This window comes from Austrofundulus limnaeus, unplaced genomic scaffold (assembly GCF_001266775.1).
Source record: "Austrofundulus limnaeus strain Quisiro unplaced genomic scaffold, Austrofundulus_limnaeus-1.0 Scaffold4, whole genome shotgun sequence".
In the NCBI taxonomy this organism is placed as follows: Eukaryota; Metazoa; Chordata; class Actinopteri; order Cyprinodontiformes; family Rivulidae; genus Austrofundulus; species Austrofundulus limnaeus.
In genome coordinates this window covers 1,399,780-1,412,984 of record NW_013952406.1, presented here as the reverse complement: position 1 = coordinate 1,412,984, position 13,205 = coordinate 1,399,780, and the positions used below count along the sequence as shown (strand labels likewise).

The 13,205-nt window shown below is 39.7% G+C and overlaps 1 protein-coding gene across 1 annotated transcript in view; it reads left to right on the top strand.

Annotated features, from left to right (window-relative positions):
* vat1 (vesicle amine transport 1) overlaps positions 1-13,205 on the top strand; it is a gene marked incomplete at its 3' end in the record, with an annotated part of 31,210 nt that overhangs the window by 3,236 nt on the left and 14,769 nt on the right. Inside the window, 1 exon segment of the mRNA XM_014022699.1 lies at positions 5,349-5,556. Within this exon segment, the coding sequence (XP_013878153.1) occupies positions 5,349-5,556 (208 nt within the window).

The window sequence follows — 13,205 nt, the reverse complement described above, 5'->3', positions numbered from 1 at the left end:
ACACACACACACACACACACACACACACATTCACGTTTGCACAGCTATCCAATTGGGGACATTTCATTGACTTCCATTACATTTCTACAGCCTAACCCTGACCACAAACCCTAAGACTAACCTCACAGGTCACCTGACCCTAAAACTAACCTAAACTCAGTTCATACCTTGGTCCTAAACCCAACCCCCAACCCACCAGTGGCATTTAAACCAAACAGGGACTTGACCTTTGTCTCCAAATGCACCAGTAGTCCCCAAATGACAGGTGTGTGAGCTGGTTCAAGTCCCCAAAAGTGACTCAATCAAACCCACACACACACACACACACAGACAGACACACACACACACACAAATATGCACACAAAGACCGTGAATGGGCGTGTCTGTTGGCAGCTCTAAAACACATCAGTCTTTTTAAACTCATGATTTATGCATCAGGATGTTAAATATGATTGACGGACACTTTATCAGATTATGAGGATTTTTCATTTTTCTAAAATTCCAGCAGATTTTTCAGATACTGATTTATAATATTTARATTTCTTTCAATAAAAATTAAACAAGCACCTGCTTAAAAGTGGTACTGTGCAAAAGTCTTGAGTTGTCTCACGTCCTGCACCGGAGTGTGTCATGAGTCAGTGAATGGAATTCAATGAAACTCTCAGAAAGTGATCTTTCAGGAGAACACACGTCTAACTGAACTCAGCAAACAGGGGAATGGCCGTAACTTTGTCTGTTTTACAGACATGCAGCTAAAWTCTGACTGTCGTTGAGAGTCCTCCTCAACACTTGTTCACGGTTAAATGTTCCTTCGTTGTCACAAAATGAGTTTAGAGTCAAACTCTGCAGGTGGCGGGTGCGATGCATTCCTGTAAGGGACTCTGCTGCTGCGTCTTTAATTCTTTTACYTTTTCATCCACTGAGTCAGACTTTTAATCCTTTAAAGTGATTTAATTATTGGTTTTTCAGACTTTCAGAAAACGTTTCCAAGTTTTTCATCAAACTTTGGCTGCTTTTGTTTCTTACTCATGCTGAGTCCAGGTTCCAAATTAATTGTTTTAGTTGTTTGTTAAATCGTTTAACTCTCATATGAATCATTCAGACACGTATAAAAAAAACCCTCCTGAACTCAAGGGATGAACTCAGTGCTGCGTCGACACACGACAGATAATTTCAAATTGGATTTTAGGACTTGTTATTACATGAAGACACAGTTAGGCTATAACTTGTATTTTAGCACCATTATGATGCTTAAGCAAGATATCAGCTGAAAGTTTACATAATCAGCTGAAGGAAGCTCTATGCTGTCATGTTCAGGTGCAAGAACTGGACTAAAACATGAGTAATAAAGCAGCCAAAGTCTAAAAGAACAGCTTTCAGAAAGCCCAAATATAATAAACTGTAATTCTGTAAACTTTAAAACGTCTGATGAAGATGCTCAGAAATGTTGAGAGACGACCTCAGCGGGGAAAACTGTTTGAGCCAGGAGGGAGCGGAAACATTGCAGATCACACGAGGCTCCCTCGGTGCCAAACATCAGCACGTTTTTTTTTTCTCTCCTCCCGGCTTGTTAAGAAAAAAATGAAAGCAGTCTCTTGGTAAGGTTTGGAAGGATCCGACCCATATGTTCTCAATTACCTCCCTCTGGCCCACATTGTCAGTCTGGTATTTCCTCCATCAATCCTTCCCTCCCCCTATAGCTTCTTTGCTTCAAGTCATCTCATGAATTCTCCCCTCAACTATTTCACTATCAGTGAATCCCTTTAACAACCGGCGGTTAGAGCTGGACTTTAAAAAAAAAGGTGCTTCTGTCTATTAAAACGAGGATAAAACACTGCTGCATGCACGCAGCTCGCAACCTTTGGTTTTGTCTTGCAATAAAGACAAAATCTGTAAGAATAAAACCAAAATAATGGAGATCAATGAGGTTTTGAGGAAGCAGCCCCKCTTTTTCTGGAGTTCTATCCCTCAAAGTGGAAACATTAATTCTTCTTTTTGTTCTATTCATAAAACCCATATATTTCACTTAACCTTTAGGTTTTGTCTGAACCGTGAGAAAATTTGTTCACACTCATGATTTTTTCTTCTTTTGCTGAACCCCTCGGCCACAAATCCAGCTGACTCGGAGGCCTGCGTGCCCTAAAATTGAATCACCATCTGATTAAGTCCCGTCTCTCTACAGTTAACTGGAAGTGTCTTTGTTCGGTGCCCCCGCACTCCTGACCCCGACTGTGACTGAACAGAACCCAGGCAGGGACAGGAAGCTCAAGAAGTGCCCGCGTAGATTTTTTTTATGTCGTGCTGTGAAGATGTTTTTTTTTAATTGTGTGATTGACAGTAACTCATGCTTTACATGGGCATGAAGGAACTGCTGCAGACTCGTTCGAATGTGTGAGTCATGTTCTTTTAAACACCCCCACGGATCGATTCGAACCGCACCGCGTCCCCCAATTAAACCACTAGCTTGATGAGTTTCATAAAAGACAAGCAGATGAAGATGCTAAACGGACGTGTACAGTTTGAAACAAACCAAATGACTCAGCCGTGGACGGAAAGATGAGGGCATGAAAAGAAAGAGAGAGAAATCTCTTTAATTGGAGTGGATTGACAGCGAGACGCATGGCTCCCTCCAGACCATTAGGGAGGCCCGGGCGGAGAGGGTTTGTTCCCAGGAGGAGAGCGCTTGTCTTCTGCTCAGCCATGGGGAAGAATCTGGCAGGACCACTGATGAGCGGAGAGAAGCCAGGGGACAAGATGGACCCCATTGTCCTAGAGAGACAACAACCTGAGAAGCTGAGGACAAAAGATGGAGCTGGTGTACTCCAGTCCTGGTCCTCGAGGACCACTGTCCTGGATGTTTCTCTGCTCCAACACCTGATTCTGATTGAATCGCCTCTACAAGTTCAACAGAAACTTGTTAATCATCCATTCATTTAGATCAGGCATTGCAGCAGAGACTCGTCTAAAATGTGCAGAGGCCCTCGAGGACCAGGACTGGACGGTGTGGATCAGGGGCGTCAAACTCATTTTCACTTAGGACCACACGAGCATTATAGCTCAATTAACTTTCATGTTTAACTTRGACTAAACACATAGCTGCAGCTGAGCACCGCTAACAAACTGAGCTCTACCTGGTGTTTCCTGCATAGAAACAGCGTTTTTAACACGTCCGCTTATAAACACTGAAAAGTACCACATGTTCGACGGACTAAATGTGAAATAAATTAAAGTGAAGTTGAGTTGTGATCAGTAGTTAATGTCTTGAATCTTGAACTCTTCCACTTTCCAACCGGGAATTCCCAGTTTAAATTTCTAACTTGTATATGGGAAATTCCCACTTCCCAGCGCTAACTGCAAAAAGTATACAACAAAAATGCAGTGAAATTTAGATTTTACACGAGAAATTACACCGGCTACTATATTCAACCTGTGCACCTCCATCTAGTTGTGGGATGTGGTCATTCCACAGGTAAAATAATCAACATGCATTATGGGAAATGTAGGTTTTGGTCAATGCTGGCTTTAAAGCACATTACTACATCTTGAAGCTGTTGCAGGCCTCATAATATGCCTTTACAGGCCACATTTGACCCGCAGGCCTTGTGTTTGACATATTGTGTGCATTTTTTGTGATTAAAGACAAAGTAAATCCTAAAAGTTTTTAAAATCAATTCACTTCAATTCATAAATGAATAAGTTTTGCTTCCCATCTAGTYAGTTTTAAAGTGCCTGTGACATAAAWTTTTTGTAATAAACTTGAATGCATTTTTGGAAAGATAKCATTGATAACATATTGKAAAACAAATTTCACGTCGCTCAGGTGAACGGTTGTTGAGATATTGGCATGTGAAGAAACAGGAAGTGATGTCAAAGGGGAATGTCTGCATGTAAARAGAGCGTTAMTACAAAAGCTAACACAGACTGTAGAGTTCTGAMGTTTCTTTAGATTATTTTCAGTTGCTATCAAAAAAGATGAAGAACAGTTAAATAATTTTGTTTTAATAAACAGAGACCAGCGAGTTTATTTTATTAATGAGTTCCCCTTTGATGTCACTTCCTGTTTCACTTTGGCTGAGCCAAATTTAAAAGAAAATAGGCCGGTTATTTGACAAAATGGGTAAAATRGTGTGTACTGTATCAATTTTCTTAAGTGTAAAGATGTTTTCTTTGACTTTTTGTAGTTGAAGGATAAGCCTGTCACAGGCACTTTAAACTGCAAAAGCTGATCCGTTTATCAACCCCCACCCTCCCTCCCTCCTGAGGGTCATTAGGGTCTTTGTATCCAAGCTCAGGTAGGAAATATTTTGGTCACATGCATAAAGGTGTAATTTTGGGTGAAAATTACTGAAAACATCCCCTAGTGTGAGCTAAAAACAAAYACCCTAATGACCCTCAGGAGGAAYGGGAGTGAGATTAATCTGCATGTAAATTTAGCTGCCAAAATGGAGCATGGAGCAGCAGAACAGTCCTGATGCTTTGAAACGTTTACGATAGAAGATGGAGAAGATGACAGACAGGATGAGACCAGAGGACCTGGAAAAAGGGGCAAGGAAGACACTCTGAAGTCGTAAGAGGAAAAAGGACTCAGGAAACGAGAGAGAAAGAAGGGAAGAGAAAAAGTGAGGAGGGTGGGAGGGACGGTCATGTCGGGAGGACTGGATAAGAAGGGGAGGAAGAAAACAGGAAGAGAGTTATAATGCTGCTGTCGTCTCTGTTTCCTGTGTCCCTCGAGTGAGCTCTCCTGATTGGTCGGTGAAGGGGCTGGGGGGGAAGTTTATATCACGGCTCATTCTTCTGGAAAGAGACAGTGGAGTATCGGAGGATCCTGCTCCGATAAGGAGGGGGGGGCAGAGGAGGACAACATGAGCAGGACCTGCAGCAGGTTGCAGCCTGTTGCTCCTGCATAATAAAGCTCAAASTGTCAATAAAAATCACATTATTAAGACAAATTAAAATATAATTCATTCTTGCTGACATTTGCCTTCGAATCAAGCACGTTTTTCAGTTCATTTCTTGTTTTTTAATCCCTGTTTCTTCATTGACGTGTTTTTTTTATCCTCATTTCTCTCAGGGAAATCCTGCTGCCTGTTCTACTTTCCTTGATTGATTGCACTTTTTAGGAGCGAGGCTTTTAAATAAAGTGTTTTACACATCTGCTGTAACTTTTTTTCCCTCTTTTGTTTGCTGAAACAGTTTTAAATTTAGCTATGTGATGGGCTTACCTGATTGTTTTTGTTGTTTAGAAGCTTGTAAGTTAGAATAAACAAATGTAACATTAACGCATGTAATTAACGCTGAGAAACGATGCAGTTATAGTTGTCTAAAAAAACGTTTTTTTCTGGTTTCAGGTGGGCGATAAGGTGATGGCGCTGAGCCGCTTCGGGATGTGGCAGGAGGTGGCCGTGGTCCCAGCCAGCCACACCTTCCTCATCCCAGAGGGGATGAGCTTTGAGGAGGCAGCAGCTTTCCCCGTCAACTACATCACCGCCTACATGATGCTGTTTGACTTCGGCAACCTCCGGCCCAACCAGAGCGTCCTGGTCCACGCCGCCGCAGGTACACCGACGATCCCGCTCTTTGTCTGAGTTGTGTTTTGGCMTTTCGCTCTCTGCTTGCGCTGCTGCACCTGCCAGCTGGGCTGTGAGGTCAAAGGTCAGAGTGAGTGGAAAGACGGGGACGGAGAACGGAGAGGCACCTGTTTTGGGGCGTGAGAGCCGTTAGTGATCCGTGCTTACAGAGTCAGGCCAGCTGGAAGGAGCAGCAGAGCTTTAGCCAAAGATTATTATTCCCAATCTCTACACCCTCCGTCTGTCGGTCCCACGTCTCCTGAGCAGGAGGATCGAGGAAGGGATTCTCTACGTTTGGGACAGAATGTGGGCGGAAAAAGTAATGAGATCCGGACATTTTTTTATTTTTATTTTTTTGCAGAGAGCTTTGGGAGTGAGTTGCTCCAGGTGCATGTTTAGATTCAAATGGATGGGATGAATAAATTTGTAACAGATTGTAGTTTTATCTGCCTCCACCCAGTTGACGTCTCGCAAGGTTGAGGAAGATTTTGGTGGATTAAGACGCTTTTCTCTATGAGTTATCGCCAAGAGGTGGAGCAGGAACGTCTTTGCACGTCTGCTCGGGTGTTGGTTTGTAAAACAGCATGTGAACACGTTTTATCAGCTGCTTTTAGAACGCAAAGTATGAGCATCCAGGAGTTCTAGCATTCCCATTGTTGAGATTTTTATGATTTTATCATTATTTTATGTATTTTTTTCTTCCGTATGTTTTTCAGTACGTCTTTCATTCCACAGTTTTTGTTCTTTTTCAATAATTCATACATCAAAACGTTCAGCTCCTTCAAGACATTCAAACTATGACTTTTGGTGTTTCAGCAGTTTATATTTTTTGAGATATTTAGCTTTTTTGGCCATTTTTATTCTCCTTTAAAATTAATGGAGCTGCCTTCAACATCCTTAAAACCCTTCAAACTAGTTAAACTTTTTTACACCTTTAATTCTGGTTCTGATTTTTTTTAACTTCTTTGTTTTTTTAGCTTCCTTCAGCTTTAACTTTGCTAATATTCGCTTTTTTCCTATTTTTCATCTGTCTTTCTGCTGTTTTTGTTGCTGCTAATTCAAGCTCCAGTTGGTTTCTGTAATTTAAGCTACTTTGTAGCTATTTTCAGCTAATGTTAGCCTTTTTAGCTAAAGTCACCTTTTTGTGATAATTTTTAACCACTTCTTTCAACTGCAAAATTCAGCAAATGCACTCTTTGATTCAGTTTTTTCAGATATTTTTTCAGCTTATTTTGTTTTTTTATTAGCTTTTTAGCTATCTCTCTGTTTTTCTTTCAGACATTCTACTAATTTAACTTCTTTGAGCTTCAGCTTCTTTCTGCTTTCTATGTTTCTTTCAGTTGTTTCCTGCAATTTATGCTACCTTTTAGCTATTTTCAGCTAACGTTAGCCTTTTTTGTGATCATTTTAGCCATGTCTTTCAGCTGCATAATTGAGCAAACATGCTCTTTCTGATTCTTTGTACTAGATTTAGGTTTTTCAGCTACTTTTCTGTTATTTTTCAGCTTTTTTCAGTTATTTTCCAGCTTTTTTGTCTATTTTACAACAAATTGCTAAATATTTGCTTTTTTCTGCAAAAATCGTTCGGCATTAAGCATTCATAAGACTCAAATTCTCTAGTTTAGTCTTAAGTTCCTCAGTTGTCAGTCTTTGCTCCTCAGCCGTCTGGACCTGTGTTGTTAGCGTGTAAACCCGGGCCATACGGTTGTCTCTGCAACARGTGTTCCTCTGACATTTGGAGGTTTGTTGTTTGTAGCAGCAGCACTTTGTGTGAAAAAGTGTTCACATCCTCCTCTCTCGRCGGCGAGGCGAGGCGACGCGGCACGCTCCGAGCTGGATGCTGAGCGGCTCTGCGTGTGCAGAGGATGTTCCACCCAGGAGGCTGTCGAATCAGTTCCTGATGTTCACTGATTAGACAGATCAAAGGTATCAGCTGTGACAGGGTCAGAGACTGAAGAGGGATGTGTGTGTATTTGTGTGTATTTSTGCGTTTGTGCTTTCAAGCAGAATACAACTGACAATAACAGGTTCAAATTTATTTCTTATTTAAAGGATCCCCCTAGAGGAACTGCTTGTTTTATTGCATTAAACATCCCAAACTTTAAAGTATTGTTTTATTTAAATGRCCTTCCTGTCAGATTTTTAGACTCAAATCATCTTGTGTTGAGGAGCGACAGACATTTTCCTCAAACCTTGAAAATACTTTCTGATATCATTCATGATCTGTTAGCCCTTGGAGCATGTGCTGGGACCTTCTCTCAGCTACAAGTACACCAAGTTTTGGCTCAATACTGTTAAAATTAACGGAGTTATATCCATTTTTGTGTGTGCTAAAGTCACGTATCTTTGGCGGCCATTTTGAAACTTAATCAGTTGTAGAGTTTCCATCAAGTGGTTACTTTCTGGACGTTTTATTAAAACCTATTCAGGGGTTCCTTTCAATTACCAAAAAGCCAAAACCAACAAAGTTCTAGCCAGAAGATGAGCTAAATGCAGCAGAAACAATACAGTAGCTAGAAGCTACAATTAGCAAAAGGCTAGTTAATGTGGCAAACTGCTTGCTTAAAGCTTAAAGTCACAAACAGTTTCATGTTGATGTGGCTTTATGTCCAAACTTAATCAGTTGTAGAGTTTTCATCCATTGGTTCAGGAGATATTTTGCTAACAGTGCAGACAAAAACATTAAGGTTAGCGGTTAATGAAGTATCATAAATGCTACATTTTGATTTTTTTTCATATATTCTCTCATTTAATGGCCCAAATTTTAAACAATTTGAGTTTTTCTATATCAAAAGAAAAATCACTTTTCCTTTCATTTATTATTGATTTACAATCTGTGTATTTCTCTAAAACAATCAAATAATGTGAAATATATTTTTTAAAGTTATCAATGGTGAAAAATAAAAAACACAATGAATTTTCAGTTAGATCAGCACGTTTTCCACAGCGATGCAGAAATCTGAAGGTAATTGAAAGGAGCCTCATCATTTTTCAAATCTGTGGATTAAGCTGCAGTTCAGGCGTCAGACAGAGACGCTGTGAACCCCTCCAGCATCGCAGCGAACGGCTGCTGTGATAAGAAAGCTGTTGATCAAGGTCTTGAATGAAAATCGCACTGCATTAAATCCAGATTACTGCACCCGCGAGGCACCGAGGGCCAGAAACAAACCACTTCCTGTTTCTTTTCACCTGAGCAACATCATCTAAACGTGATCTCATCGTTTCGTCTTCACTCTGTTATAAAACACGTTTCTGAGCAGAGAAAACTTTAATAACTGAGCTCGTCTTCTGGATACCAAAGTGAAGTGTTTGTCTCTAATTACCTTAAATTATTGTTTCACAAAATCATAAAACAGAAATGTGAGTTCATTGGAACTAAAAAGCTTTTAAAACGAAGCAGGAATGTGTGAAAATAGCAGTGGTGTTCTACATCATCATCATCATCATGTGATACTTAACGTCAGATAAACGTCAAATAAAAAGTCTTATATAATTTCAAAATGCTCAGAAGGGATAAAAGTACCGTTATAGAGGAAAGTACTTTGGAAGTTTTAAAACTGAGGGACAGAAAATTACATCTGATGGAAAATAAGTTAAACAATGACTGAACTGTGTTCCTTTCTTTCAGCTGAAAACTCAAATCATTTGTAAAAAATATTAGTTATAGATGTTCAAAGATGTCAATCGGTTACATGGTCACTTTCAGCCAAAATGTTAACTCTGTTAAAAATTTTAAGGCTTAACGGTCTATTTTTGGATGTCAATAATGGTAGAAAACACTGAAAAATAAGTAATACTCACCAGTTTGGATGCTTTTTCTTAATATACTTTAGGAAAAACTGCAAAAAAAATTCAACTACAGTTAATTACTGTAAGTTAACTATAATAACTATTATTAGTTATAAAAAAAAAACTAAAAATGTCAATGACTTAGTCAACAGTGGACGTGGATGAAAGCATTTCTGTGCTAACGAATCATGTGACCTGTAATACTGCATGACATTGTGTAAAATGTTTTTTTTCAAGGCTTCACAAAATATCTGCAACGCAGCTGGATGATGTTCATTAAAACTGGGCTTTTATTTTGAAGAAATCACAACCAGCTGTAGTTTACCAGTAAATAGTCTGGTCCGCTTTTAAAGGTGAGGCTTTTTTTGGTGGATTTTCTTCCTTTTTGGATAAAACTTTTAGTTTCTTTTTCAGGTTTTAGAGACAGATGTGTGGCGTTGAGCATTTTTTAATAAAGATAAATAAAATGTCGGTTAAGGGAGACCTATTTAATCCTTCTTTTTCACAGTTAAATCATCAACTTTGTTCTGAATTCCTACTTATTGTAACTTTACAAGCCCCGCCCCTTTTCTGAGATGTGCAAAATCCAAAAGAGGAGCTTTATACGTAAACAGAATATAAAGGTATCTATGCAGCAGTGGGAGACACTAAACTCAACTTTTCTGCTTCCTAGAGACTCTGTCAACTAAATGTATTTAACATATAAAAAAGTGGATTTTGAATGTCACGTCCCCTTTAAAGCTAAAAAAATAAGCTAATCCGCGCCACACATTTCCTGTTCAACTCTGCAGTAAAGACTCTTTCAGTTGGACGACAGGTCACCGTTTGCCTCGCCATTGTTTCCAGGTAATGATGTCACGCCTGAAAAGCACGGCGACCTTTGACCCCTGTGGATGAGGTGACGGGTCGTGAACGTCTGACCGGTGTCATGTGTGCATGTGAGCGCTCAGAAATCCTCAGCTGCCTCTCTCGTGTCTCTCCTCTCCAAACAATAGATTCTTGTTTCCTCCCGACGTGCCGCTCCTCTCCTCTCCTCCCCGCCGCGCCGCACATCTGCATCCTCCGCCGTCCTCCTCCGGCCCTCCGTAACCTCCTCCCTCCAGGCGTGACCTGGAGCGTATCCGTGCCGCGGCCTTCGTCATCTGGGATCGTGCACGCGTTCCCCCCCCCCCCCACCCCGGGTGGAGGGTGGGAAACCTGAAGGACATTTTGGACGGGTCTCGTGGGCTTTCCACTGTACTCGACCAGCTGCTTTTCCTCTGACCTCTCCATGAACCAATGCTGATGTTTATGAAGTCCGGGCAGCCGACCAGCTGACACACCCACACCACGCATTCCTGCATACATACGGAGACCCTCAACTGGCAGCCATGACGTCCTCTTCAGATTTAATTTATGAGCTCCGGAGTGACCGCTGCCCAGCGTGAAGCATCCCCCCCCCCGGTGGCACCGCTGATGGTATTCTGCAGATCTGAGCCACACTTTTTTTATTCTGTTGTTAATTATTCACTTCCTAGCTTTTCTTCCTACCTCAACTCCTTTTGCTTGTGTGAAGCAGAGAAAAACTTAACAACTCAAAAATTAAATGTTAAAAACTCAGCTGTCATGTTTTATTTTGAAGTTAAATGTTAAAAACTCAGCTGACAGGTTTTATTTTGAAGTTAAATGTTAAAAACTCAGCTGTCATGTTTTATTTTGAAGTTAAATGTTAAAAACTCAGCTGTCATGTTTTATTTTGAAGTGGATCAGCTGGCAGTTCTATTTTATAGAACTTGGATGTCTAAAAGAAAATGAACTCATTTCCTTTTCAAAATAAAATGAGTAAAAAACAAATATCCGTGTGTAATTATAGTTTTTTCTCCCGGTAAACAGAAGAAAAGTCTTGAAAGAGGTGAAACAGGTGTGTTCTGTATGAGCCTCACATCCTTCTGGCTCTCATGAGAGCTGTCAAAGCTGCAGGCAGGGCCTCGGGCGGGTTCATCAGGCCGTCACAGCTGATTGCTGATGGGAAGATGTTTCTGTCTGTGAGGAACAAAACATCTTATTTCTCCCTGGAGTCCTTCTCAGATTATTCTTCTCATTCAATATTTAGTTGATACAGTTTAGCCCATTAACTTTTTTTTCTTAGCTGTGATAAAAGTCGGAGCTGTAAAAACAGTTTCCTCTCCTCTTAGTGTCTGCTCTCAGTTCAGAGGAAGATAATTCGCTCTGACCACCGAGTGAAGCGCGGGAGTCTGAGCTGCGTGGTTGAACCGTTCTCTGAGTTCCCCGGGCCGGCACCACCGGAGGCAGATCAGCTGCACTGATGGTGGCAGGAAACCAGGGCAACCTGCATCCCGACCCACCAATCACGTCGCTCCGCTCGCACCGACATCGTTACAGCCGTTGACAACTGCCCCCCCCCCCCCCGTCTACCTCCACCACCGCAGTCACAGGTGGATGTGAGGCCTTGGTTAGGACACCTGTTTGTGTGTTTGTGTTACTTTTTTCATCATTCACACGATTACTTTCCTGTTTAAAGTTTCGTTATGTTTTTTAACAAACTACTTCTGCAAACGTTGTGCTTTTTAATCCAATCAAATATCTAAACATTCAGCTCGCTTGTGAATAAGCGTGCTAAGACTTAACATTTCTAACGTTTATACTTTTTAAATTATTAAACGTATATAATTTACAAATATATTTTTATAGAAACACATTAAGGTTAATTCTTCCAGAAAAACCTTTAGCGCACTTGTTTTGTAGCTTTAGCTAATCTTTTGATTTTTTTTTAGTTTTTATCTAGGTTTTTTATCATTTTAGCTTGTAGCTACATTTGTAGGAAATTTAGCTTATAAGTAATGTTGTGAATTTTAGCTTTCTGCTACTGTTTTACATACTGCTCAGCTAAGTTTAGCTTTTAGTGACTTGTGCATTTTATGGATTTCAGCTGAGTTTTAYCTTTTAGTTACTGTTTTGTTAAGTAGATTGTAGATACTGCCAAGCTAATTTTAGCATTTAGCTACACTTTTACAAATTTTATAGTTTAGCTACAGTTTTGCTAAATTTAGCTTTTAGCTGTTTGCTTGTGCTAATTTTAGATTTTTGATATTGTTAATTTTAGATGCTGCTAAGCAAATTTTTGCATATAAAATTCAGCTTTGTTGGTTTTCACTCTTGGCAACTATTTTTCATTTTTAGCGTTGAGCTACAGTTTTGCTTATTTCAGCTTTTAGCTACAGATGTACTAATTTTAGCTTTCAAATATGATTTTGCCCATTTTAGCTTCTAGCTACAGTCTTGATAAATTAAGTTTTTATGTACAGTTGCCAATTTTAGTTTTCTGTCACAGTTTTTTCTAATTTCAGATACTGCTTAGCATTTTTTATCTTTCAGCTGTGACTGCTTATTTTGGTTTTTAGCTACTTTTTTTTATAATTTTAGCTTTTAGCTACTGTGTTATATATCTTAGATTTCAGAAAGTGTTTAGCTAATTTTATCATTTAGCTAGGCTTTAATCTGAGTTGTTTAGCTACAGTTTTGCTAAATGTAACTTTTAGCTATTTCTTTGCTCATCTTTTGTTAATTTTAGGTACTGCTTTGCAAATTTTATCATTTGGGTGCAGCTTTGTTATTTTTTACTTTTAGCTACTGTTTTGCATTGTTTAATCTTTAGCAATGGATTTGCTTATTTTAGCTTCTAGCTACAGTTTTGATAAAGTGAAATACTGCTTAACTCATTTCTGCTTTTAGCAACTGTTGAGCATTTTGTAGCTTTCAGCTGTAGTTTTGTTTTTTAGCTACTGTTTTTTTTACACAATTTTAGGTTTAAGCCACTGTTTAGCTAATTTTAGCATTTAGATGCAGCTT